The following is a 27,999-nucleotide window of genomic DNA, read 5'->3' as shown; positions in this document are numbered from 1 at the left end:
CTCCCTCTGCACTGCTCTCAATTATCTGAGAAAGAAGAGAGAGAGAGAGAGAGAGAGAGAGAGAGAGAGAGAGAGAGAGAGAGAGAGAGAGAGAGAGAGAGAGAGAGAGAGAGAGAGAGAGAGAGAGAGAGAGAGAGAGAGAGAGAGAGAGAGAGAGAGGAAAAGGAGGGCAGGCCAAATAAAGCCATAGGTGCTTGTGCTGCTGGGAGAGGAGTGCCTGTTAGCATGCTATAAATACTTGATGCATCTGGAGGTTCAGGGTTGGCTACTGTCTGGGTCTCAGCAGACCAGATCACAGGCTCTATGTTGATCTAGTGATTTATAGAATTACTGATTTATTGGACTGGGACAGGGATTGGACCATCCCGGAGGTGACAGGCCATCATGCCCAGGATAGACGTGGATGTGAAGCTGGACTTTAAAGATGTCCTGTTCAGACCCAAGAGAAGCAGCCTGAAGAGCAGGTCAGAGGTAAGGAGAGGATGGGTTATTATAAACCAGCCTTTATAGCTGCTGTTGTAGATGTCTAATGAGTTCTGCCTTGTTAGCACAGAAACGTGAAAGGTGGAGCCATGGTGGACTCCCAAGGGGACCAAGAACATTAAGTCTTATGTACAATGTTCAAATCTACGTTGAATCACAAATGACATACTAACTAGCCCAAGCCAGCTGTGTTGGGTTGGTCAGTTGTGGAGGGTCAGTGGTGAAAGAGATACCATAGGATTCCATCTAGAACTGGTGACGTAGAGGATATCTGTGTAGAACATACTCTGGTTCCTTAGCCTGCTACAGCAGAACACAGTAACCTCCCCTGTGTGTGTGTGTGGAGGTCACCTTCCCATAGCAGCGCTGGAATGTGCGTGTGTGTGCGCCTGTGCGTGCATGCTTGTGTGTGTTTGACTCTGCATGTTGGTCTTTGTGTGTGTGTGTGTGTGTGTGTGTGTGCATACGTCAATGTGTGTGTGTCTATTTGTGCCTTCTCCCACTGCCTGCCTGGCACAGAGTTCACAATGTTCTGCCTGGCTAGCACCTGTCAACACCTATACTGCTATGTAATGACATGAGAGACATGACAAGAGACATGAAATGGCGTGATATGACACATGAAATGGCGTGATATGACACATGACACGGCGTGATATGACACATGACACGGCGTGATATGACACATGACACGGCGTGATATGATACATGACACGGCGTGATATGATACATGACACACTGCGTTAAACGCTAACTAAATGGAATATGCCTCATTGTTGACAACAATCCACAGGCCGTTATTAGGACATTTGTGGCTGTTCCACAGCCTTTTTTTCAGGTAAGATACCAAAAATAATAATTTATAGTTGAATGAACATATGAGACAAATAGAGCAAACCCATCTCTTTAAGTTGGCTGAATTTTCTTCCTCCGTTTTCTCATATTAGAGCTTTTGTTGGGCCTACTAACAAAGTTCAGGTAACACTTTGAAACTGAAACAAGGCTTTGGAACCAGTTACTGAATAATGATTGGTTGAAACAACTCGATTTGTGGGTGATTCTATTTTATATATATATATTTTTACAGAACATGACATGAGAGTCAGCCTTGCACCGTATTCCCATATGGCACTAGATTCCCTATATAGTGCACTTCTTTTGACCAAGGCCCATAGGGGACACTGAGTGTGACACTGAGTGTGCATCCCAAATGTCACCCTATTCCCTATATAATGCAGCATAGGGCTCTCAAAAGTAGAGTACTATATAGGGAATAGGGTGCCATTTGGGACGTAGACAGAGACACTGTTAATCTGTTCTGTCCTACATCTGAAGTTCTAGTTGATTTTTTTTTTTAATGATTTACCCAGACAGGCTGATTCAGGGTGAACCCAGACTGGCTGATTCAGGTTGATTCACAGTGAACCCAGACAGGCTGATTCAGGGTGAACCCAGACTGGCTGATTCAGGGTGAACCCAGACTGGCTGATTCAGGGTGAACCCAGACTGGCTGATTCAGGGTGAACCCAGACTGGCTGATTCAGGGTGAACCCAGACTGGCTGATTCAGGGTGAACCCAGACAGGCTGATTCAGGGTGAACCAAGACAGGCTGATTCAGGCTGATTCACAGTGAACCCAGACAGGCTGAGCTTCAGACTGATTCCTGATTAACCCAGACAGACAGGCTGATTCATGGTGAACACAGGCAGGCTGATTCAGGCTGATTCATGATGGACCCAGACAGGCTGATTCAGGGTGAACCCAGACAGGCTGATTCAGGGTGAACCCAGACTGGCTGATTCAAGTTGATTCACAGTGAACCCAGACAGGCTGATTCAGGCTGATTCAGGCTGATTCACAGTGAACCCAGACAGGCTGATTCAGGGTGAACCCAGACAGGCTAATTCAGGCTGATTCACAGTGAACCCAGACAGGCTGATTCAGGCTGATTCACAGTGAACCCAGACAGGCTGAGCTTCAGACTGATTCCTGATTAACCAAGACAGACAGGCTGATTCATGGTGAACACAGGCAGGCTGATTCAGGCTGATTCATGATGGACCCATTCAGGCTGATTCATGATGAACCCAGGCAGGCTGATTCAGGCTGATGTATGGTGAACCCAGGCAGGCTGATGCTCAGGCTGATTCATGATGATGCCAGGCAGGCTGATGCTCAGGCTGATTCATGATGAACCCAGGCAGGCTGATTCAGGCTGATGTATGGTGAACCCAGGCAGGCTGATGCTCAGGCTGATTCATGGTGAACCCAGGCAGGCTGATGCTCAGGCTGATTCATGATGAACCCAGGCAGGCTGATTCAGGCTGATGTATGGTGAACCCAGGCAGGCTGATGCTCAGGCTGATTCATGGTGAACCCAGGCAGGCTGATGCTCAGGCTGATTCATGGTGAACCCAGGCAGGCTGATGCTCAGGCTGATTCATGATGAACCCAGGCAGGCTGAGGAAACAATGAGACATCATCATCAGAGGATTGAGATCAAGGCTTTTTGTTTATGTGTCGTTTTACTGTAGTTGGCACAATATTATGCTTTTAGCATACGGCCATACACTCACTAGCAGCCATTGGTTCGTTGATTAGTAATTGAATTAGATTGAAGGATGGATAATAGGTTATCTGTTGCCACCATTGTCATACATGTTATCCCGGATGGAGAGACGTCTCGGGGAGAAATATGAACATGAATATGATGAATATTTTTTTATCTACTTCAATACCAGTGTTCTATCTTATTTAAACCCTCAAACAGTTTCAATACAGGTCGTCACTCTGGGGTCAAACCCAGCAAACATCACCTGTATGTTATACATTACCACAACTTAACTGGTCTTCCCAATCCTCTCATGTTATGTCAACTGTCCTGACTTCAGGCAGTTTACCCACAACTCCTAGTGCTAAATGCCTGTGTGGTTTCCTCTTCGATTCCTCCTTTTTATGATGTGCATTTGTACCTTTTGGTGTTTTGATCGGCGTTCATGAATAAAATGTGTGATTTATTGGCTTGCATCCCAAATGGCACCCTCTGTTCTCTATGTAGTGCACATAGGGCTCTGGTCAGAAGTAGTGCACTATATAGGGAATAGGGTCCCATTTGGGATACACATTGATTATTTATTGTTACTGTGCTCCCCTCCTCACAGGTGGACCTACGGAGGACGTTCACGTTCCGTAATTCCAAGCAGAGTTACCATGGCATCCCCATCATCGCTGCCAACATGGACACCACGGGCACCTTTGAGATGGCACAGGTCCTCAGCAAGGTAAGCACTGTACCGTTTGGGATTGTGCATTCCAAATGGCACCCTATTCCCAAATGACGGCACCCTATTCCCAAATGACGGCACCCTATTCCAAATGATGGCACCCTATTCCCAAACGGCACCCTATTCCCAAACGGCACCCTATGCCCAAACGGCACCCTATTCCCAAATGACGGCACCCTATTCCCAAATGACGGCACCCTATTCCCAAATGATGGCACCCTATTCCCAAACGGCACCCTATTCCCAAACGGCACCCTATTCCCAAACGGCACCCTATTCCCAAATGACGGCACCCTATTCCCAAACGGCACCCTATTCCCAAACGGCACCCTATTCCCAAACGGCACCCTATTCCCAAATGACGGCACCCTATTCCCAAATGACGGCACCCTATTCCCAAACGGCACCCTATTCCCAAATGACGTCACCCTATTCCCAAACGGCACCCTATTCCCAAATGACGGCACCCTATTCCCAAACGGCACCCTATTCCCAAACGGCACCCTATTCCCAAATGACGGCACCCTATTCCCAAATGACGGCACCCTATTCCCAAATGACGGCACCCTATTCCCAAATGACGGCACCCTATTCCCAAATGACGGCACCCTATTCCCAAATGACGGCACCCTATTCCCAAATGACGGCACCCTATTCCCAAACGGCACCCTATTCCCAAATGACGGTACCCTATTCCCAAATGACGGTACCCTATTCCCAAATGGCGGCACCCTATTCCCAAACGGCACCCTATTCCCAAACGGCACCCTATTCCCAAATGACGGCACCCTATTCCCAAATGACGGCACCCTATTCCCAAACGGCACCCTATTCCCAAATGACGGCACCCTATTCCCAAACGGCCACCTATTCCCAAATGACGGCACCCTATTCCCAAATGACGGCACCCTATTCCCAAACGGCACCCTATTCCCAAATGACGGCACCCTATTCCCAAATGACGGCACCCTATTCCCAAATGACGGCACCCTATTCCCAAACGGCACCCTATTCCCAAATGACGGCACCCTATTCCCAAATGACGGCACCCTATTCCCAAATGACGGCACCCTATTCCCAAATGACGGCACCCTATTCCCAAACGGCCCCCTATTTCCAAATGACGGCACCCTATTCCCAAATGACGGCACCCTATTCCCAAACGGCACCCTATTCCCAATTGACGGCACCCTATTCCCAAATGACGGCACCCTATTCCCAAATGACGGCACCCTATTCCCAAATGACGGCACCCTATTCCCAAACGGCACCCTATTCCCAAACGGCACCCTATTCCCAAACGGCACCCTATTCCCAAACTGCACCCTATTCCCACAGGGCTCTGGTCAATAGTCAAATCATATTGATTTTCAAATAGTCTGGGTAGCCATTTGATTAGCTGGTCAGGAGTTTCATGGCTTGGGCATAGAAGCAATTTAGGAGCCGCTTGGACCTAGACTTTGCGCTCCGGTACCGCTTGCCGTGCGGTAGCAGAGAGAACAGTCTATGAATAGAGTGGCTGGAGTCTTTGACAATTTTTAGGGCCTTCCTCTGACCACATCTGGTATAGAGATCCCGGATGGCAGGAATCTTGGCCCCAGTGATGTACTGGGCCGTTCGCACTACACTCTGTAGTGCCTTGCAGTCGGAGGCCAAGCAGTTGCCATACCAGGCAGTGATACAACCCATCAGGATGCTCTCGATGGTGCAGCTGTAAAACCCTTTGAGGATCTGAGAACCCATGCCAAATCTTTTCAGTCTCCTGAGGGGGAATAGGTTTTTTTCATGCCCTCTTCACAACTGTCTTGGTGTGCTTGAGCCATGTTAGTTTGTTGGTGATGACGCCAAGGAACTTGAAGCTCTCAACCTGCTCCACTACAGCCCCGTCGATGAGAATGGGAGCGTGCTCAGTCTTCCTTTTCCTGTAGTCCACAATCATCTCCTTTGTCTTGGTCACGTTGAGGTTGTTGTCCTTGCACCACACGATCAGGTCTCTGACCTCCTCCCTATAAGCTGTCTCATCGTTGTTGGTGATCAGGCCTACCTCTGTTGTGTCATCAGCAAACTTAATGATGGTGTTGGAGTTGCCATATGAGACACACACCTGGTGTGGTCATTAGAAACACTGCTGGACACATGCCATGGTAAGGATCAGGGAGTTTCTACTGACCACGTGATCAGACCAGGACACATGCCATGGTAAGGATCAGGGAGTTTCTACTGACCACGTGATCAGACCAGGACACATGCCATGGTAAGGATCAGGGAGTTTCTACTGACCACGTGATCAGACCAGGACACATGCCATGGTAAGGATCCGGGAGTTACTACTGACCACGTGATCAGACCTGGACACATGCCATGGTAAGGATCAGGGAGTTACTACTGACCACGTGATCAGACCTGGACACATGCCATGGTAAGGATCAGGGAGTTACTACTGACCACGTGATCAGACCAGGACACATGCCATGGTAAGGATCAGGGAGTTACTACTGACCACGTGATCAGACCAGGACACATGCCATGGTAAGGATCAGGGAGTTTCTACTGACCATGTGATCAGACCAGGACACATGCCATGGTAAGGATCAGGGAGTTACTACTGACCACGTGATCAGACCTGGACACATGCCATGGTAAGGATCAGGGAGTTACTACTGACCACGTGATCAGACCTGGACACATGCCATGGTAAGGATCAGGGAGTTTCTACTGACCACGTGATCAGACCAGGACACATGCCATGGTAAGGATCAGGGAGTTTCTACTGACCACGTGATCAGACCAGGACACATGCCATGGTAAGGATCAGGGAGTTACTACTGACCACGTGATCAGACCAGGAAAAACTCCAGTGGTTCTGTTGTTTCTCTGTCAACAACAACAACAACAAGTCCAGTCATCCCCAGGTCTGCTTCAGTGAAGTCTTGACAACCTGATGACCTGTGAAAGGGTTGACAGGGTGATGACCTGTGAAAGGGTAGCCGGGGTGATGACCTGTGAAAGGGTAGCCGTGGTGATGACCTGTGAAAGGGTTGCCAGGGTGATGACATGTGAAAGGTCAGTTGCCAGAGGACTAATTAACGCTGTGAATTTCCGTTCTTGTTTCTCTACATTCTCCTCTAGCAAACTCTCTTCACCGCCATGCAGAAGCACTACACTGTGGAGGAGTGGAAGGCTTTTGCAGCCAAGTTTCCAGAATGTTTGGAGGTTTGTAATAATCCTCGACAACAATGTTTGGAGGACAGCTAGAATTGTCTTCACACAGCATTTTCATGACCCCATGCAACAGTGGTGTCCTCAGGGTGTGAACAATGTATTGAATTCAGGAGTTGTTATGGAAATAGTGGGTGGCCCATGGTAATGTTTCCAATGCTTATAAGGACTAGTGCTCTGATTTGTTATGGGAGTGATTATAGTAGCACCCATAGAAGTATAATCGCTAGAACAGCCACCCCTTTACAAGTCAATGATGCCATAATGTGTGCGCACTGGTAGCCATTTTGAGTTTCCCCCATGAGTTTACCAGTCAAATTGCCGTGGTCAGAGGCTCCAGACCCGTTCTAAGGATTCTATTTCTACGGTAGCACCTCCATCCTTCCAACCCTGGTTGTTCTCTCACACTGCTGCCCCGTCCCCCTCAGCACGTAGCGGTCAGCTCAGGCAGCGGTCAAGCCGACCTGGAGAAGCTGTGCAGCGTCCTGGAGACCGTCTCTGACATCAGATTCATCTGTCTGGACGTGGCCAACGGCTATTCTGAACACTTTGTGGAGTTTGTCAAAACCGTCAGGGGGAGGTTTCCCCAACATACTATCATGGTGAGGCCGTTCCAACAAGTTAACACAGCTGAACAGCTTTTGAAGACTTCATTTGCTTATGTCGTTTTAATTACTTCAAATATTTTTACATGTGCCATGCAATGTTAAACTATCACCTGTTTGGTAGTTAGTTGGTTTGGCAGCTGTATAGGGATTCTAAATGCTATGACTATGTCTGCCTGTGTGTCTGCCTGTGTGTCTGTCTGTGTGTCTGTCTGTGGTCAGGCTGGCAACGTGGTGACTGGAGAGATGGTGGAGGAGCTGATCCTGGCAGGAGCTGACATCATTAAAGTGGGTATTGGGCCAGGTGGGTCTGTTACTCTGGTACTCTGTTACTATGTCTGATACTCTGCCTGTTACTCTGTATGTTACTATGTTACTCTGTCTGTTACTCTGGTACTCCATCTGTTACTCTGTCTGTTACTTTGTCGGTTACTCTGTTACGCTGTCTGGTACTACATCTGTTACTCTGTCTGTTACTCTGGCTGTTACCCCGTCGGTTACTCTGGTACTACATCTGTTACTATGTCTGTTACTCCGACTGTTACTCTGTCTGTTACTCTGTTACTCTGTCTGTTACTCTGTTACTCTGTCTGTTACTATGTATGTTACTCTGGTACTCTGTCTGTTACTCTCTTACTCTGTCTGTTACTTTGTCTGTTACTCCGTATGTTGCTCTGTCCGCTACTCTGCCTGTTACTCCGCCGGTTACTCTGTCGGTTACTCTGTCTGTTACCTTGTTACTATATGTTACTATGTTACTCTGTCTGTTACTCTGTCTGTTACCTTGTTACTCTATGTTACTATGTTACTCTGTCTGTTACTCTGTCTGTTACCTTGTTACTATATGTTACTATGTTACACTGTCAGTTACTCTGTCTGTTACTATGTTACTCTGTCTGTTACTCTGTCTGTTACTCTATGTTACTATGTTACTCTGTCTGTTACTCTGTCTGTTACCTTGTTACTATGTTACTATGTTACTCTGTCTGTTACCTTGTTACTCTATGTTACTATGTTACTCTGTCTGTTACTCTGTCTGTTACTCTATGTTACTATGTTACTCTGTCTGTTACTCTAGCACCCTCTTCCCTACATAGTGCACTATAAGTAGAGCCCTATATGGAGTCATGAGTTCACCAGGGCTCCCTTCAAGAGAGAGAAATAGTTCAGCTGAGTGCATTCAGCTCCTGACAAACTGACACGTCATGATTCCCCTCTAGGTTCTGTGTGTACGACGCGTATTAAGACGGGAGTGGGATACCCCCAGCTCAGTGCTGTCATCGAGTGTGCAGACTCTGCCCACGGCCTGAAGGGTCACATCATCTCAGTGAGTGACCTCTGACCTCAAGAACCTTCTGACATTCTGACCTCTTGGGTCATATTCAGGAGGGTGCAACGCACCTGCACAATACATGTATCTACACAACATTTCTATCTGAACGAACCCAGGGGTTAAAGGTGCTGGAGCTCGGGTTACATTTCTATCTGAACGAACCCAGGGGTTAAAGGTGCTGGAGCTCGGGTTACATTTCTATCTGAACGAACCCAGGGGTTAAAGGTGCTGGAGCTTGGGTTACATTTCTATCTGAACGAACCCAGGGGTTAAAGGTGCTGGAGCTCGGGTTACATTTCTATCTAAACGAACCCAGGGGTTAAAGGTGCTGGAGCTCGGGTTACATTTCTATCTGAACGAACCCAGGGGTTAAAGGTGCTGGAGCTCGGGTTACATTTCTATCTGAACGAACCCAGGGGTTAAAGGTGCTGGAGCTCGGGTTACGCCTGGCTTTCCCTTTGAGAGATTAAACCACTGAACGTTCCACAATGTTTGCTCAATATGTTTTGTTTTATCTCACCAGGATGGCGGCTGCAGCTGTCCTGGCGATGTGGCTAAGGCATTTGGTGAGTCCTGGTTTGATAAATCATACTATCATAGTGACATTGTGTGTGTCCTATTCTCTATAGGGCCTGGTCATAGTGGTGCACTATATTGGTAATAGGATGCATTTGGAACGCATGCATTGTGTTGTGTCACTCAAAGATACTGCCTTGCCTGCCCCTCTCTCAACAGGGTTGTGTGTGTGTGTGTGATTCTAGGCGCTGGAGCTGATTTTGTGATGCTGGGGGGCATGCTGGCTGGCCACGACCAGTGTGCCGGGGAGGTCATTGAGAAGAATGGCAGAAAGGTCAAGCTGTTCTATGGGATGAGCTCTGACACGGCCATGAAGAAACATGTCGGGGGGGTGGCAGAGTACAGGTCAAATAATACTCATTTAGTGGGTGCTTATATCTGTCCTGTTTTACACATATGAATTGGAAATGTTTATTTTTTGGGGGGGGGCATATCCCACTCTCCCTGAGACGCCATCGGAGAGTGAGGTCACAGCCAGGGCCCTGGAGAAATTAGTGTTAAGTGCCTTGCTCAAGGGCCCTTCAGCAGATTGTTTTCACCTTGCCGGGGGGGCGGGGCTTCAAAGTAGCAACCTTACGGTTAATGGCCCAATGATCTAACTGCTAGGCCAGTGGTTCCCAGCCTTCTTCGGTTACTGTGCCACCAACTGAATTTAGCTCTGCCTGGAGTACCCCTGAAGTACCCCCTCGTGCATTTTACCAGGAGGCCTATGGTCTCATGAGTCTTCTCAAGTACCTCCGGGGGTCCTTGTACCCCTGGTTGGGAACCCCTGCACTAGCCTACCTTCCGCCCACACTATATAAATACAGTATAAATTCAGTTTTTATGACTAACTAACTTACAAGCAAGAACACACATTTTCTTCACAAAATGTTAATTTAGTAGTTAGCTCTAGTCTATTTAGTACAAAACTGTTGATGATGTCGAAGACTAAGAAATCAATGTGCCTGATCAACCCAATGGAAAGACCATAGATTTATTGACACGTTTTCCCCTCTTCCTCAATCCCTCCATACCCCTCTCCTCCTCCTCCTGCAGAGCGTCAGAGGGCAGGACGGTGGAGGTACCGTACAGGGGGGATGTAGAGGCCACCATCAGGGACATTCTGGGTGGTCTGCGCTCCACCTGCACCTACGTAGGAGCTGCCAAACTGAAGGAGCTCAGTCGCAGGACCACCTTTATCAGAGTCACACAGCAGGCCAGCCACATGTTCACATAGTAGTAAATAGACGGACGGACGAACAGACAGACAGGATCTTTCTTGTGGCTGTTTAGCACTTCACATCTTAATGCCTGATTTCAATTGTGCTGATTTCATTTAAAATGTAAAAGTGTGAATCTACAACAATATTTATGTAAATGCATCAGTTACTTTCCCTGTACACAGTAGACAGAAAGAGGAGAAACAGAGAGAAATACCAACCTGTACTCAGGGGTAGACGTAACATAGTAAACTTATATCCGTGACACTCCAATTAGTATGATATGTAACGTTTGGCATGGTATTCTTTTGTGGATGTCCATCTTCCATTTCGTCGGATATGTTACGAATTATAATTCGTACAATATGTTACGAATTTGCAAAACGTATGATATGTTATGAATTCTAATTTGTTGAGGCTAAGGTTATCTAGGTGGCTAACGCTAATGTTAGCTAGGTGGCTAATGTTAGCCAGGTTAGGGATTAAGGTTAGGAGTTAGGTTTAAGTTAGGGTTAGGGGATGGGTTAGCTAACATGCTAAGTAGTTGTAAAAAAATTGGTAAGTAGTTTCAAAGTTGCTAATTAGCTAAAATGATCAAATTGTCTGTGATGTTATTCAAACACACAGCCTTTGTGTTGCTTGATGTTCACGTTTTACACCTACCCATCCACCCTGTCCAACCACCCTACTTTCATTTTTTGTCTTAAGTAACCTTCTGTCTTATGTAACCATATCAAATGTAACATATCATACTAAATTGAGTGTTTCAGAATTTGTATTTACATTTACTATGCTACGTGTAGTCTATGACACCAGGCTGGAAAAACAGAGCACTAGAGTATGTTACGTGTAGTCTATGAGACCAGGCTGGAAAAAACAGAGTGCTAGAGTATGTTACTTGTAGTCTATGAGACCAGGCTGTAAAAAACAGAGCACTAGAGTATGTTACGTGTAGTCTATGAGACCAGGCTGGAAAAACAGAGCACTAGAGTATGTTACGCGTAGTCTATGAGACCAGGCTGGGAAAAACAGAGTGCTAGAGTATGTTACGTGTAGTCTATGAGACCAGGCTGGAAAAAACAGAGCACTAGAGTATGTTACGTGTAGTCTATGAGACCAGGCTGGAATAACAGAGCACTAGAGTATGTTACGTGTAGTCTATGAGACCAGGCTGGAAAAACAGAGCACTAGAGTATGTTACGCGTAGTCTATGAGACCAGGCTGGAAAAACAGAGCACTAGAGTATGTTACGTGTAGTCTATGAGACCAGGCTGGAAAAACAGAGCACTAGAATATGTTACGTGTAGTCTATGAGACCAGGCTGGAATAACAGAGCACTAGACTATGTTACGTGTAGTCTATGAGACCAGGCTGGAATAACAGAGCACTAGAGTATGTTACGTGTAGTCTATGAGACCAGGCTGGAAAAACAGAGCACTAGAGTATGCTACGTGTAGTCTATGAGACCAGGCTGGAATAACAGAGCACTAGAGTAAGCAGCTGCTCTGTTGCTCCTCTTGAAAGATGGATGAAAGACAGATGAGCCAGTTAAAAGACAGGATTTCAGTTGACTCTGTTATTTATTATTCTGATAATACAGAGACAATACATTTGTTCATGTTCTTTTGTGTTTCTTTAAACAAATTTGTTCAAATCTAAATTAAATGTTGAAAAAAATTACAACTGAAATATTTTGTCCATAAACCTGCAAAAACTCTCCTAAGAAAGAGACCATAGATCATACAGAACAGATTGGAGTATATCCTACAAATTAAAACGTAATACCACAGTTAGAAAAGCAACTTTGAAGTCTTCTATTCCTCTTGTTTCCTGTTTCCTGTTGTACATAAATGTATCTTACATATGAGGTACACAGAAAAGTTATTTCACAACCTTTTTTTGGGGTTGCGGACCAATGCATGAACATTTTTAATTGACAGATTGTACAATAATAACAATGATCCTATTTTGTATAATATCTACAACAATGTTTATATTTTAGCACATACATATCTCAGGGGAAAACAGTCAATGGGCGGCGTCTGTTTCTCTGCCAGTTCACCTGATTATTGGCAAGATGCAAACAACAGTCTAATAATCTCTATTCATTCTATTCTCTGTCTCCCTCTCTCCCTCCTCTCTCTACCTCCTCTCTCTCTCAATGAATTTGAAAATATCCAATTGCTTTCTTTGATGATAAACAGTTTTATGATAATCAGACACACACACACACACACACACACACACACACACACACACACACACACACACACACACACACACACACACACACACACACACACACACACACACAATTCCTGAGTTCTGTAAACTACTTTATTTTGGCTATAAGAATTTTTTTAAATAATATAATTTTAAATTGAAAGAAAAGAAAAGAGAGACACCTGTGAGAATTCAGTCTAAAGTAAGTTGGGTACACATGGGTGGGTAGTGAGGCCAGGTAGTTACAGAATGTAGAGAAATGTCCACATGCATGTGCACATGTTCATCTACTGCTGAACCAATGGCACTGGTCCACTGTTGAACCAATGGCACTGGTCCACTGCTGAACCAATGGCACTGGTCCACTGCTGAACCAATGGCACTGGTCCACTGCTGAACCAATGGCACTGGTCCATAATCACTGATGATCTTGACTCTAGCTTCTTCACTTGATAGTACCATGATTACTCTGATTTGCCTGAATTAAAAGTATGAAAATATAAATTTTAATGATTCATGTCACGTGAAGATACAATGTATTCTCAGGTGACATATTGCAAGTTGAGGTTTGAGTTTTACATGGGATGTCATTCATACAAATAACTGATGAAAGTGAATCAGAGACATTTTAGAGGGTCATTGGGCTGTAATGATTTAACATGGAAAAACACAAACCTATAATTCAGGTGTTGCACAAACAACACAATTACAACTAAGTTAATTGGACAGGTTCACTATGCCTGTAGTTCAATGTCAGTGGCTCTCCCTCCACCACCTAAAACATTGTATAACGTCCAGAAGAACCACTGTAAAACGTTGTATAACATCCAGAAGAACCACTGTAAAACGTTGTATAACGTCCAGAAGAACCACTGTAAAACGTTGTATAACGTCCAGAAGAACCACTGTAAAACGTTGTATAACATCCAGAAGAACCACAGAAAGCCCCCGATAAAAGGTGAAGTAGAAATCACTGCAGGAGAAGCTATCAGGTAACTTATTACAATATGAAGCTATCAGGTAACTTGCATGAAGCTATCAGGTAACTTACTACAATATGAAGCTATCAGGTAACTTGCATGAAGCTATCAGGTAACTTGCATGAAGCTATCAGGTAACTTACAACAGTATATCTAAAACAAGAAGGGAATGTAGACATTGACATTAAATCACAAAGGATGCATCCCAAATGGCACCCTCTTCGCTTTATAGTGCACTACATCTGATCAGAGCCCAAAGTTAGTGCACTATATAGGAAAAAGGGTGCCATTTGGGACACAACCTGGCTATCAAAGATACAACCAACCCTGTCCTGTAGACATTGGTTGATGTTCAAATCAATATCATTACTCTTTGAATTCACTTTCTGGAATATGGCCTATAACAAAATCAGACGCACCCACATTTCTGTAAACCAAAATGATTGCAACATACAGTGCCTACAGAAAGTGTTCAGACCCCTTGACTTTTTCCAAATTTTCAATCAATCTACACACAACACGCCAAAATGACAAAACAAAACTGTTTTTTTGTTTTTTTTGCTAAAAAAACAAACAGAAATATCACGTAAGTATTCAGACCCTTTACTCAGTACTTTTTTGAAGCACCTTTGGCAGCGATTACCTCAAGTTTTCTAGGTATGATGCTACAAGCTTGGCACACTTGTATTTGTGGAGTTTCTTCTCTGCAGATCCTCTCAAGCTCTGTCAGGTTGGATGGGGTGCGTTGCTGCACAGCTATTTACAGGTCTCTCCAGAGATGTTCGATCGGGTTCAAGTCCAGGCTCTGGCTGGGTCACTCAAGGACATTCAGAGACTTGTCCCGAAGCCACTCCTGCATTGTCTATGCTGTGTGCTTAGGGTTGTTGTCCTGTTGGAAGGTGAACCTTCGCCCCAGTCTAAGGTCCTGAGCACTCTGGAGCAGGTTTTCATCAAAGATCTCCCTGTACTTTTCTCCATTCATCTTTCCCTCGATCTTGACTAGCCTCCCAGTCCCTGCTGCTGAAAAACATCCCCACAGCATGATGCTGCCACCACCATGCTTCCCCGTAGGGATGGTACCAAGTTTCCTCCAGACGTGATGCTTGGCATTCAGGCCAACAAGTTTAATCTTGATTTCATCATGTTTCTCATGGTCAGAGTCCTTTAGGTGCCTTTTGGCAAACTCCAAGTGGGCTGTCATGTGCCTTTTACTGAGGAGTGGCTTACGTCTGGCCACTCTACCATAAAGGCCTGATTGGTGGAGTGCTGCAGAGATGGATGTCCTTCTGGAAGGTTCTTCCATCTCCACAGAGGAACTCTGGAGCTCTGGCAGAGTGACCATCGGGTTTTTATTTATTTTTATTTATTTATTTCACCTTTATTTAACCAGGTAGGCTAGTTGAGAACAAGTTCTCATTTACAACTGCGACCTGGCCAAGAATAAACTAAAGCAGTTCGACACATACAACAACACAGAGTTACACATGGAATAAACAAACTACAGTCAATAATACAATAGAAAAAATCTATATACAGTGTGTGCAAATGAGGTAAGAGAAGGGAGGTAAGGCAATAAATAGGCCATGGTGGCGAAGTAATCACAATATACCAATTAAACACTGGAGTGATTGATGTGCAGAAGATGAATGTGCAAGTAGAGATACTGGGGTGCAAAGGAGCAAGATAAATAAATAAATAAATACAGTATGGGGATGAGGTAGTTGGACGGACTATATTACAGATGGGCTATGTACAGGTGAAGTGATCTGTGAGCTGCTCTGACAGCTGGTGCTTAAAGTTAGTGAGGGAGATATGAGTCTCCAGCTTCAGTGATTTTTGCAGTTCTTTCCATTCATTGGCAGCAGAAAACTGGAAGGAAAGGCGGCCAAAGGAGGAATTTGCTTTGGGGGTGACTAGTGAGATATACCTGCTGGGGCGTGTGCTATGGGTGGGTGCTGCTATGGCGACCAGTGAGCTGAGGTAAGGCGGGGCTTTACCTAGCAGAGAGATGTAGATGACCTGGAGCCAGTGGGTTTGGCGACGAGTATGAAGCCAGCCAACGAGAGCATACAGGTCGCAGTGGTGGGTAGTATATGGGGCTTTGGTGACAAAACGGATGGCACTGTGATAGACTGCATTCAATTTGTTAGGTAGAGTGTTGGAGGCTATTTTGTAAATGACATTGCCGAAGTCGAGGGTCGTTAGGATAGTCAGTTTAACGAGGGTAAGTTTGGCAGCATGAGGGAAGGAGGCTTTGTTGCGAAATAGGAAGGCAATTCTATATTTAATTTTGTATTGGAGATGCTTAATGTGAGTCTGGAAGGAGAGTTTACAGTCTAACCAGACACGTAGGTATTTGTAGTTGTCCACAGTCAGAACTGTCCAGAGTAGTGATGCTGGACGGGCGGGCAGGTTCGGTTGAAGAGCATGCATTTAGTTTTACTTGCATTTAAGAGCAGTTGGAGGCAACGGAAGGAGAGTTGTATGGCATTGAAGCTCATCTGGAGGTTAGTTAACACAGTGTCCAAAGAAGGGCCAGAAGTATACAGAATGGTGTCATCTGCGTAGAGGTGGATCAGAGAATCACCAGTAGCAAGAGCGACATCATTGATGTATACAGAGAAGAGAGTCGGTCCGAGGATTGAACCCTGTGGCACCCCCATAGAGACTGCCAGAGGTCCAGACAACAGGACCTCCGATTTGGCACACTGAACTCTATCAGAGAAGTAGTTGGTGAATCAGGCGAGGCAGTAATTTGAGAAACCAAGGCTGTTAAGTCTGCGGATAAGAATGTGGTGATTGACAGAGTCGAAAGCCTTGGTCAGGTTGATGAATATGGCTGCACAGTAATGTCTCTTATCGATGGCGGTTATGATATCGTTTAGGACCTTAAGCGTGGCTGAGGTGCACCCATGACCAGCTCTGAAACCAGATTTCATAGTGGAGAAGGTACGGTGGGATTCGAAATGGTCAGTAATCTGTTTGTTAACTTGGCTTTCGAAGACCTTAGAAAGGCAGGGTAGGATAGATATAGGTCTGTAGCAGTTTGGGTCTAGAGCGTCTCCCCCTTTGAAGAGGGGGATGATCGCGGCAACTTTCCAATCTTTGGGAATCTCAGACAATAGGAAAGAGAGGTTGAACAGGCTAGTAATAGGGGTTGCAACAATTTCGGGAAAGATAATTTTAGAAAGAGAGGGTCCAGATTGTCTAGCCCGGCTGATTTGTAGGGGTCCAGATTTTACAGCTCTTTCAGAACATCAGCTATCTGGATTTGGGTGAAGGAGAAATGGGGGAGGCTTGGGCGAGTTGCTGTTGGGGGTACCGGGCAGTTGACAGTGGTAGGGGTAGCCAGGTGGAAAGCATGGCCAGCCGTAGAGAAATGCTTATTGAAATTCTCCATTATAGTGGATTTATCGGTGTTGACAGTGTTTCCTAGCCTCAGAGCAATGGGCAGCTGGGAGGAGGTGCTCTTATTCTCCATGGACTTTACAGTGTCCCAGAACTTTTTGGAGTTTGTGCTACAGGATGCAAATTTATGTTTGAAAAAGCTAGCCTTAGCTTTCCTAACCGACTGTGTATATTGGTTCCTAACTTTCCTGAAAAGTTGCATATCGCGGGGGCTATTCGATGTTAATGCAATACGCCACAGGATGTTTTTGTGCTGGTCAAGGGCAGTCAGGTCTGGAGTGAACCATGGGCTATATCTGTTCCTGGTTCTACATTTTTTGAATGGAGCATGCTTGTTTAAGATGGTGAGGAAGACACTTTTAAAGAATAACCAAGCATCCTCTACTGACGGGATGAGGTCAATATCATTCCAGGATACCCGGGCCAGGTCGATTAGAAAGGCCTGCACGCTGAAGTGTTTTAGGGAGCGTTTGACAGTGATGAGAGGTGGTCGTTTGACCGCAGACCCATTACACACGCAGGCAATGAGGCAGTGATCGCTGAGATCTTGGTTGAAAACAGCAGAGGTGTATTTGGAGGGCAGGTTGGTTAGGATGATATCTATGAGGGTGCCCGTGTTTACGGATTTGGGGTTGTACCTGGTAGGTTCATTGATAAATTGTGTGACATTGAGGGCATCAAGCTTAGATTGTAGGATGGCCGGGGTGTTAAGCATGTCCCAGTTTAGGTCACCTAGCAGCACGAGCTCTGAAGATAGATGGGGGGCAATCAATTCACATATGGTGTCCATGGCACAGCTGGGGGCAGAGGGTGGTCTATAGCAGGCGGCAACAGTGAGAGAGTTGTTTCTGGAAAGGTGGATTTTTAAAAGGTTCTTGGTCACCTCCCTGAAGGCCCTTCTCTCCCGATTGCTCAGTTTGGCCGGGCAGCCAGCTCTAGGAAGAGTCTCAAGGATGATGCACCTGAGATCCATTTCGAGTCTCATAGCAAAGGGTTTGAATACTTACGTAAATAAGGTATTTCTGTTTTTTAGGGGTTAAAAAATGTCTAAGAACCTGTTTCCACTTTGTCGTTATGTGGTATTGTGTGTAGATTGATGAAGATTGAAAAGAAAAATCATTTTCAGAATAAGGCTGTAACGTAACAAAATGTATGAAAAGTCAAGGGTTCTGAATACTTCAGGAATGCACTGTATACAGTATATGAGTAATCCTTTACTGCACACATTGTGGTTTTTCATTGAAACAAATATTAAAACCTATTTTTGGGGGGTTAGATTCAGGCGTTCTGTGTCATAAGGGTACTTACTACAACACCATGGAAAAGCAGATAGTGAAAGCTTTTCCCTAAACTAGTATTTCACTGCCTCTCAAACCTGATTCTGAGGTCCATTCTTCCTCGCTGTGACTGTCCTCACAACCAGAGGGTATGATCTTAACTGATCAGTTAGGCTGCTTCGGCCCATAGAATATCCCTGGGTCCATTGTCTGGCAATCTACATGTCTATCATTCAGCATTGTATTGCCCTTTAAAGTAGCCTAACTGCACAACGTTGCCCTGAGGCAACAAAAAGAAAACTACATTTCATCACATAAAACAACGTCCTCAAATATATGGGGGGTGGGGGTTCTGATGACTGAGGGTAACGATGAGCAGTAGAGGGTTGTATTCTAACTAGGCAGGTACTATCAATTGATATAACTCATACATGCAGAATTCACTTTATAGGTCAATATAGAGGAGAAATCTCATGGTTTAGTCAATTCAAGCCTTTCCAGGTCAACCATCTGCTCACTACAGTATCCACTCACCGTGTTCTGGAGAGAGACTGGCCTCCCAGGCAGTGGGCCACTAACTTTGTTCTGGAGAGAGACTGGCCTCTCAGGCAGTGGGCCACTAACTGTGTTCTGGAGAGAGACTGGCCTCCCAGGCAGTGGGCCACTAACTGTGTTCTGGAGAGAGACTGGCCTCCCAGGCAGTGGGCCACTAACTTTGTTCTGGAGAGAGACTGGCCTCCCAGGCAGTGGGCCACTAACTATGTTCTGGAGAGAGACTGGCCTCCCAGGCAGTGGGCCACTAACTGTGTTCTGGAGAGAGACTGGCCTCCCAGACAGTGGGCCACTAACTGTGTTCTGGAGAGAGACTGGCCTCCCAGACAGTGGGCCACTAACTATGTTCTGGAGAGAGACTGGCCTCCCAGGCAGTGGGCCACTCACTGTGTTCTGGAGAGAGACTGACGTCCCAGGCAGTGGGCCACTAACTGTGTTCTGGAGAGAGACTGGCCTCCCAGGCAGTGGGCCACTAACTGTGTTCTGGAGAGAGACTGGCCTCCCAGGCAGTGGGCCACTAACTGTGTTCTGGAGAGAGACTGGCCTCCCAGGCAGTGGGCCACTCACTGTGTTCTGGAGAGAGACTGGCCTCCCAGACAGTGGGCCACTCACTGTGTTCTGGAGAGAGACTGGCCTCCCAGACAGTGGGCATACTCACTGTGTTCTGGAGAGAGACTGGCCTCCCAGACAGTGGGCCACTCACTGTGTTCTGGAGAGAGACTGGCCTCCCAGACAGTGGCCCACTCACTGTGTTCTGGAGAGAGACTGGCCTCCCAGACAGTGGGCCACTCACTGTGTTCTGGAGAGAGACTGGCCTCCCAGACAGTGGGCCACTCACTGTGTTCTGGAGAGAGACTGGCCTCCCAGACAGTGGGCCACTCACTGTGTTCTGGAGAGAGACTGGCCTCCCAGACAGTGGGCCACTCACTGTGTTCTGGAGAGAGACTGGCATCCCAGACAGTGGGCCACTCACTGTGTTCTGGAAAGAGACTGGCCTCCCAGACAGTGGGCCACTCACTGTGTTCTGGAGAGAGACTGGCCTCCCAGACAGTGGGCCACTCACTGTGTTCTGGAGAGAGACTGGCCTCCCAGACAGTGGGCCACTCACTGTGTTCTGGAGAGAGACTGGCCTCCCAGACAGTGGCCCACTCACTGTGTTCTGGAAAGAGACTGGCCTCCCAGACAGTGGGCCACTCACTGTGTTCTGGAGAGAGACTGGCATCCCAGACAGTGGGCCACTCACTGTGTTCTGGAGAGAGACTGGCCTCCCAGACAGTGGGCCACTCACTGTGTTCTGGAGAGAGACTGGCCTCCCAGACAGTGGGCCAAACACAGAGACAACAAGGTTCCTTCCATAGAAATAGAATCCTAAAACATGTATATACAAGGTAAACGAATCCTTTCCATTAATGTGGATAGATAGATGAAACCAAACAGCACTAACAACGTTACAAACATATAAAAGTATGTTCCCTACCTCCCGTACAACACTCCAGCTCCCTCAGCGACTAACATTTGACCGTCCCTCCATGGAGAGTTTGACCTGCTGAGTTATAAAAGAGGGTTTTGGCAGAGTCAAAGGGGGTTCCTCGTCTGCCCTCTCGGTCTGATCTCTCTCTGGAGCAGACCACCTCCTCTTACGACCGCAGGGTTTTTCTTTGTCTGCCTCACCCACTTCTGTCTTGAGGGGCGAAGGGGGCATGTGGCTATTCTGTTCTCTCTCTCTCATCTCTCCATTGTTTCTTCCTATCACCTCTACATTTTCTCTGTCTCTCATCTCTCCATTCCCTGAGACAGCCTGCAGGTCCGAGGTGCTCCTGGGTCCAACTCCAGCTCCGTAGACCCCTGGTCCAGATCCAGATCCGGGTCTCAGTCCAGATCCTGTCACCTGGTCCACAGAGCGGGGGACGCCCCTGTCCTCCTTATTCAGCCTGTCTGTTTTGGCCACCTGCACCAGGAAGACACTGTTGCTGCCTGCAGCATTCAAACTGTTCCTAAAGTCCTTGTCCATACTCTGACTGTCTCTCTGACTGTCTCTCTGACTGTCTCTCTGACTGTTGCTCTGACTGTTGCTCTGACCGTCTCTCTGACTGTCTCTCTGACCGTCTCTCTGACTGTCTCTCTGACCGTTGCTCTGACTGTCTCTCTGACTGTCTCTCTGACTGTCTCTCTGACTGTCTCTCTGACTGTCTCTCTGACCGTCTCTCTGACCGTCTCTCTGACCGTCTCTCTGACCGTCTCTCTGACCGTCTCTCTGACCGTCTCTCTGACCGTCTCTCTGACTGTCTCTCTGACTGTCTCTCTGACCGTCTCTCTGACCGTTGCTCTGACTGTTGCTCTGACTGTCTCTCTGACTGTTGCTCTGACTGTCTCTCTGACTGTTGCTCTGACTGTCTCTCTGACCGTCTCTCTGACCGTCTCTCTGACCGTCTCTCTGACCGTCTCTCTGACCGTCTCTCTGACCGTCTCTCTGACCGTCTCTCTGACCGTCTCTCTGACTGTCTCTCTGACTGTCTCTCTGACCGTCTCTCTGACCGTTGCTCTGACTGTCTCTCTGACTGTCTCTCTGACTGTTGCTCTGACTGTTGCTCTGACTGTCTCTCTGACCGTCTCTCTGACCGTCTCTCTGACTGTCTCTCTGACCGTCTCTCTGACCGTCTCTCTGACTGTCTCTCTGACCGTCTCTCTGACTGTTGCTCTGACTGTCTCTCTGACTGTCTCTCTGACTGTTGCTCTGACTGTCTCTCTGACCGTCTCTCTGACCGTCTCTCTGACCGTCTCTCTGACCGTCTCTCTGACCGTCTCTCTGACCGTCTCTCTGACTGTCTCTCTGACTATTTATTTGACTGTTGATTTGATCAATACTCTGACCATTACTCTGGCTATTCCCCTGACTGTTCCCTTGCCGGTTAGACTCCTGTGTGATGTCCCCAGTGTTGTGGCTGTGCCTCAGCTTGACCTCGTGACCCTGGCTGCTGTGGTTCCTCCCAGACACAGAGCCGTCGCCACCCCTCAGGCTCCTGAGAGTCAGGGAGACACACACGTCCCCAACACACAGCTTGGCACAGCTCAGCTCCAACAGCTGAGTGGTCCGGTCAGGGCAGCAGGACGACCAGCCCTGGCCGAACACAAAGAACGGGTACTCCAACAGCACCTCCACGCACACCTGCAGAGGAATACAACACACAAAGGATACACAATAAACTGTTATTGGCATAAACATAGACATTAGGATGGGGTTATGGTAGCCTGATCTCAGATCTGTTTGTGCTCTTTTCAACACCATTGCGGTGTGAGAATGAGTGACAAGGCGTTGGCAGGGAAGTACAAACAGACTGGCACTGAGTCTAGGGGAATGGAGACAACAACAAGCTTCACTAGCTTACCTGTGCTTTGTGTTCCCCGACACCGAACTGTATGATGACAGCGCTGGGTGTCTGGCCTGTGTCGATGCGTTCCACAGTGCTGGAGTCAATCTTCAGCTCACTGCTGATCTCAGCACTCTGGATAAAGTCCTCCGTCTTCAGGTCTTCCACTCGCTTCAGCTCCCCATCCGCCAGCTGGATGATGGAGCCACGCATGAAGAACGGCGGGAGCGTGGTTGGAGAGGAGGAGGGAGAGGGGGTGGCCTGGACAGGGGCTGGAGCTAGGGCTGGAGAGGAGGAGAGGGAAGAGGAGAGAGAAGGGGAGGCCTGGACAGGGGCGGGAGCTAGGGCTAGGGCTGGGGAGGGGGACGCCACCACAGTAGCAGTTGTGTTAGAGGGGATTTGGATGTGTTGGATGGGTAGTACTTGGGCCTGGAGTACAGCAGGGGCCTGGTGGTGGCTGTCCGACCCCAGCATCTCACACTTGGACAGGGACGCGGTGAGGTAGGTGTGGCGGGGGAGGGATGTGGTCGCTGGAGCCAGCTGAGAGGCGGTGGTGCTGGCCGTCCTGGCGGTCACCGAGCAGGCGGCCTCGAGGTCCGTAGTGGTGGTAACGTCACCGACTCCGTTAACGGGTATCAGGAGAGACTGGAGGGACTGGCCGTCCGGGATGACCAGGTGCTGCGGCAGGGTGGCGTAGCTGACGCCATGCTGGTTACCTGCCCTGGCGATGTAGCCGATGATTGGTGCCTGGGTGGTGGAGTACAGGCTGTGTACATGCTGGTCAGAGTGGTGGGTGGTCTGGATAACCGTGTGAGGGGCAGAAGAGACCTTCAGAGCATCAGAGGAGTTGAGGGAGGTGAAAGAGGAGGTTCTGGAGACAGGTTTCCCTAGACAGATGCCTCCTCCCTCACTGTGTATTAGTGATGGGTGGACCTGGACCTTGTCCTGCTCAGCACCACTGGTAGGGTGGGGGTGGGGGTGGGGCTGGGCGTTTGCTACCAGCACCAGGGAGGTTTGTAGTCCTGTTGAATCCTGGGTAGTGTAGTCTGCGGGAATGAGGATGTGTCGAGCTTCATATCCATGGTGAACCTGCTGATTGTTCTGGTTAGAGTAGGAGGTTCCTTTGACGCCAGCACAGCTCTGTTTACCGAAACTCCTCTCCAGCTCTCCATTTAGCTGCACCACCTTCAAATCAAATCAATCTTTATTTGTCATATCCACAGGATACAGTGTAGTCTACACTGTACAATGACATGCTTACTCACAAGCTCTCCTCGCAAACAGTTTAACATCTAAAAATGTCTTACGATCGTTACGATAAACGATATAAATACCTTGGTGTGTCCGCCCTCAGCTTTGTTGACCCCTAACCCATCCGCATACTGGACCAGCACCTGGGAGGGGGCGAGGGTGAGGGTGTGGGGGAGGAGGCCCATCCCAGGGTGGGTGTGGAGCTGGAGAGGCTGGAGGTGGCCCTGGGTAGGGGAGGTGACGGTCAGAGGGCTGCTGCTGTCCAGCTGGATGTACTGGTGGGTACTGGGGAAGTGGGTGGAGGTCGGCAGGGAGACGGTAGTCCCTCCAACGGACACAGCCAGGTCAGACGGCAGTCCTATCTGGAGCTGGTTCTGCTGGTCACCAGCCTTAACATAACATAGTACATCATTAATCGCCCCAAAGGGGATATTTGTTCGCACCAAGCAATACATTAAAAAACACAAATAAATATATAATAATACTAATTAATTACACAATAAATACCAGTGTTGGGGAAGCTACTCTGAAAAGTATAGTTTATCAAGCTAACAATTACTTCACTTAATGATGCATTATCATATTGAAATCTGAAATGTCATGGTCTACAAATTTCAAAAACGGATCACCATTTAGTCTATTAAACACAAAAACAATGTTTTAAGTGAGAATTGGGCAGGTCTGACACAAACAAATAAAATAAGGAAATGATCTACACATAATTTAGTTCAACTCCCAGCAAATACTGCAAAATGTCGTTAACTTACTAGTTGAACTCCATGTAGTTCACTACTCCCCAACACTGATATACGGTGCCTTCGGAAAGTATTCAGACCCCTTGACTTTTTCCACAATGGATTAAATCAAATAAAAATCTGAACACAATACCCCATAATGACAAAGCAAAAACAGGTTTTAATACAGTTTTGTAAATGTATATAAATACATGTAAAAATACCTTATTTACAGAAGTATTCAGACCCTTTGCCATGAGACTCAAAATTGAGCTCAGGTGCATCCTGTTTCCATTGATCATCCTTGAGATGTTTCTACAACTTGATTGAAGTCCACCTGTGGTAAATTCAATTGATTGGACATGATTTGGAAAAGCGTACACCTGTCTATATAAGGTCCCACAGCTGACAGTGCATTTCAGAGCAAAAACCAAGCCATGAGGTCGAAGGAATTGTCCGTAGAGCTCTGAAAGAGGATTGTGTAGATGCATAGATCTGGGGAAGGGTACCAAAAAATGGCTGCAGCATTGAAGGTCCCCAAAGACACAGTTGCCTCCATCATTCTTAAATGGAAGAAGTTTGGAACCACCAAGACTACCTAGAGCTGGCCGCCCGGCCAAACTGAGCAATCGGGGGAGAAGGGCCTTGGTCAGGGAGGTAACCAAGATCCCGATGGTCACTCTGACAGAGTTCCAGAGTTCCTCTGTGGAGATGGGAGAACCTTCCAGAAGGACATCCATCTCTGCAGCACTCCATCAATCAGGCCTTTATGGTAGATTGACCAGACGGAAGCAACTCCTCAATAAAAGGCACATGACAGCCCGCTTGGAGTTTGCCAAAAGGCACCTAAAGGACTCTCAGACCATGAGAAACAAGATTCTCTGGTCTGATGAAACCAAGATTGAACTGTTTGACCTGAATGCCAAATGTCACGTCTGACGGAGACCTGGCACCATCCTTACAGTGAAGAATGATGGTGGCAGCATCATGCTGTGGGGAGGTTTTTCAGCGGTTGGGACTGGGAGACTAGTCAGAATCGAGGGAAAGATGAATGGAGCAAAATACAGAGAGATCTTTGATGAAAACCTGCTCCAGATAGCTGATGACCTTAGACTGGGGCAAAGGTTCACCTTCCAACAGGACAACAACCCTAAGCACACAGCATAGACAATGCAGGAGTGGCTTCGGGACAAGTCTCTGAATGTCCTTGAGTGGCCCAGCCAGAGCCTGGACTTGAACCCAATCGAACATCTCTGGAGAGACCTGAAAATAGCTATGCAGCAATGCTCCAATCCAACCTGACAGAGTTTGATAGGCTCTGCAGAGAAGAATGGGAGAAACTCCCCAAATACAGGTGTACCAAGCTTGTAGCGTCATACCCAGGAAGACTTGAGGTTGTAATCGCTGCCAAAGGTGCTTCGACAAAGTACTGAGTAAAGGGTCTGAATACTTGTGTTAATTTGATTTTTCAGTTTTTTATTTTGAATAAATTTGCTAAAATAAAAAATAAAAACGTTTTTGCTTTGTCATTACGGGGTATTGTGTGTAGATTGATAAGGGGGGGGAAACCATTTAATATATTTTAAAATAAGGCTATAACGTAACAAAATGTGGAAAAAGTCAAGGGGTCTGAATACTTTCTGAATGCATACACAATAGACACACACCTTGGTGGCCTGGGAGATGAGGGCGGCGGTGTAGCAGTGGCCGTCCAGATGGTGGCGCTGTTGCCCTGTGGAGGTGGCTACACTGGTGGCAGTGGACTGGATGATCTGAGAGGAGATGTAGCCAGTGTACGGCCCCGAGCTAATGAATTGGAGGTTAGGGGCCAGCTGGGCGTACTGGATTGTCCCGCCCTGTTGGCTGAGCCCCACCCCAGTGGGGTAGACAGTGGAGAGAGAGGACAGGGGAATCGTAGACAGAGAGGTAGCAGAAGGGGAGGGGGATGAAGAGGAGGACGAGGAGACATGAAACCTGGGGCTGGGAGTTTCTGTGGATCTGCAGCGTTCGCTGGCTACATTGGCCAGCCAAGCCAGGTTCTCTGTGTGTAGGGTAGTGTCTGCTGAGGCTGCAGCTGCTGCTGGTACCACCATAGGCCTCTGCTCCAGAGCCAGGATCTCAGCTGCTGCTGTTACCACCACAGGCCTCTGCTCCAGGGCTAGGATCTCACGCTTCTTTGGAGGTAGACAGCCATGGCTCCTCTCCTGGTTGGATTTCATGGTTGGTTTTCACTCTTTGTTTGTCTCTCAAGTAGGTTTTTTGAACCTACTGTTTCTCTCTCTCTGTCCCTATCTCTGTTTCTCTCTCTCTTTGTCCCTATCTCTGTTTCTCTCTCTCTCTGTCCCTATCTCTGTTTCTCTCTCTCTTTGTCCCTATCTCTGTTTCTCTCTCTCTTTGTCCCTATCTCTGTTTCTCTCTCTCTTTGTCCCTATCTCTGTTTCTCTCTCTCTCTGTCCCTATCTCTGTTTCTCTCTCAACTACAATTCAATTTAAGGGCTTTATTGGCATGGGAAACATCTCTCTCTCTCTCAGTGTTGTCGTGGGCTCAAACAGGTCTCCTTCAGGTCTTCACTGTGTGACTGTGTGTCCTGGACTCAGTAGTCTAGAGAGGGCAGAGTGACACCCGCCAGGGGACAGAGAGGACGGCTCCATGGACTTCATGAGGAATCATCTCTGATTAACCACCAGCCTCCACAACGTCCGCCAGCTGTAAATCTGGAGACAGAGAAAGACACACAATTGTTATGTTCTAGCATGTAGAAACAACAGAGAAGAATGATGGCTGTACATTTCCAACATGCTTACAATCATCACATTCCATATTTTGATATGCCCTGCAGGCATGAGATGCAGGTGAGTAGAGAGTGAGAAAGAGGGGTGGACATGTAACGGGCTTGGCTTGAAGCCCTGGACATCATGGCATGAGTTTTTGTGGAATTTCTAGCATCAGAACTTTACTTAAATACAGAATATTTTCGGGAACAAAAAATAACATTATTAACCGATTCTCAAGATTTGAAAATAACAGTTCTGTTCCGGAACACTAGAGATCACTTTAGTTGCTGGTTCTATTTCTGTTAGTTGAGTTGTTGTTGATTTTTCACAGTTTTTGGTTCTGTTTCCTGAACCGGTACCAACCCCTGCTTCAATGACTGTGAGTGGAAAAAGGTAGGTGTGAAAAGCCCGACACCAGATCCAATGACCTCCTGGTTGTTGTTGTTCTGTCTGAGTATTTATATCCATTTTATATCCATTTTTTTAACCTCTTTTTCTCCCCAATATCATGGTTTCCAATTGGTAGTTAGTCTTGTCTCATCGCTGCAATTCCCGTACGGACTCCGGAGAGGCGACGGTCGAGAGCCATGCGTCCTCCGAAACACAACCCAACCAAGTCGCACTGCTTCTTATAGATGAACCATTCTATATCTATAACAGAACAGCCTGATAAAGCCTGCTAGATGAACCATTCTATATCTATGACAGAACAGCCTGATAAAGCCTGC

At 47.2% G+C, this 27,999-nt stretch overlaps 2 protein-coding genes across 5 annotated transcripts; one reads left to right on the top strand and one right to left on the bottom strand.

The window, feature by feature from the left end:
- Positions 1 to 106: 106 nt before the first annotated feature.
- On the top strand, positions 107 to 12,501 carry LOC129847069 (GMP reductase 1-like). Of its 4 annotated transcripts, none has more exons than XM_055914849.1 (9): positions 107 to 471; positions 3,646 to 3,765; positions 6,898 to 6,981; positions 7,416 to 7,589; positions 7,815 to 7,896; positions 8,813 to 8,919; positions 9,449 to 9,491; positions 9,687 to 9,846; positions 10,540 to 12,501. In XM_055914849.1, exons 1-9 carry the CDS (start codon positions 385 to 387, stop codon positions 10,718 to 10,720), a joined length of 1,038 nt encoding a protein of 345 aa, XP_055770824.1. In that variant the 5' UTR covers positions 107 to 384; the 3' UTR covers positions 10,721 to 12,501. The 4 variants fall into 4 exon arrangements, with proteins under 4 accessions (XP_055770824.1, XP_055770822.1, XP_055770823.1 ...); XM_055914847.1 differs by having other exon boundaries at positions 9,687 to 9,865; XM_055914848.1 differs by having other exon boundaries at positions 7,359 to 7,589.
- LOC129847068 (ataxin-1-like) lies at positions 12,265 to 27,741 on the bottom strand. Its single transcript, XM_055914845.1, has 4 exons — positions 26,164 to 27,741; positions 23,846 to 24,151; positions 22,530 to 23,696; positions 12,265 to 22,309 (listed from the first exon to the last, which is right to left on the bottom strand). The coding sequence occupies exons 1-4, from the start codon at positions 26,713 to 26,715 to the stop codon at positions 20,645 to 20,647; spliced, it is 3,690 nt and encodes a 1,229-aa protein (XP_055770820.1). The 5' UTR covers positions 26,716 to 27,741; the 3' UTR covers positions 12,265 to 20,644.
- Between the last annotated feature and the right edge of the window lie 258 nt (positions 27,742 to 27,999).

This window comes from Salvelinus fontinalis, unplaced genomic scaffold (genome assembly GCF_029448725.1).
Source record: "Salvelinus fontinalis isolate EN_2023a unplaced genomic scaffold, ASM2944872v1 scaffold_0694, whole genome shotgun sequence".
In the NCBI taxonomy this organism is placed as follows: domain Eukaryota; kingdom Metazoa; phylum Chordata; class Actinopteri; order Salmoniformes; family Salmonidae; genus Salvelinus; species Salvelinus fontinalis.
Note: the sequence above shows the minus strand (reverse complement) of the source record. Positions and strands in the feature narration are given on the sequence as shown.

Coding starts and splice junctions, on each gene's coding strand:
- LOC129847069 (XM_055914846.1), top strand. CDS start 385: ATGCCCAGGATAGACGTGGATGTGAAGCTGGACTTTAAAGATGTCCTG. Junction 472..3,645: donor GCCTGAAGAGCAGGTCAGAG/GTAAGGAGAGGA, acceptor CCCTCCTCACAG/GTGGACCTACGGAGGACGTT. Junction 6,982..7,358: donor AGTTTCCAGAATGTTTGGAG/GTTTGTAATAAT, acceptor TTTCTACGGTAG/CACCTCCATCCTTCCAACCC.
- LOC129847068 (XM_055914845.1), bottom strand. CDS start 26,715: ATGAAATCCAACCAGGAGAGGAGCCATGGCTGTCTACCTCCAAAGAAG. Junction 23,697..23,845: donor CTGAGGGCGGACACACCAAG/GTATTTATATCG, acceptor TTTGATTTGAAG/GTGGTGCAGCTAAATGGAGA. Junction 22,310..22,529: donor TCGGGGAACACAAAGCACAG/GTAAGCTAGTGA, acceptor ATTCCTCTGCAG/GTGTGCGTGGAGGTGCTGTT.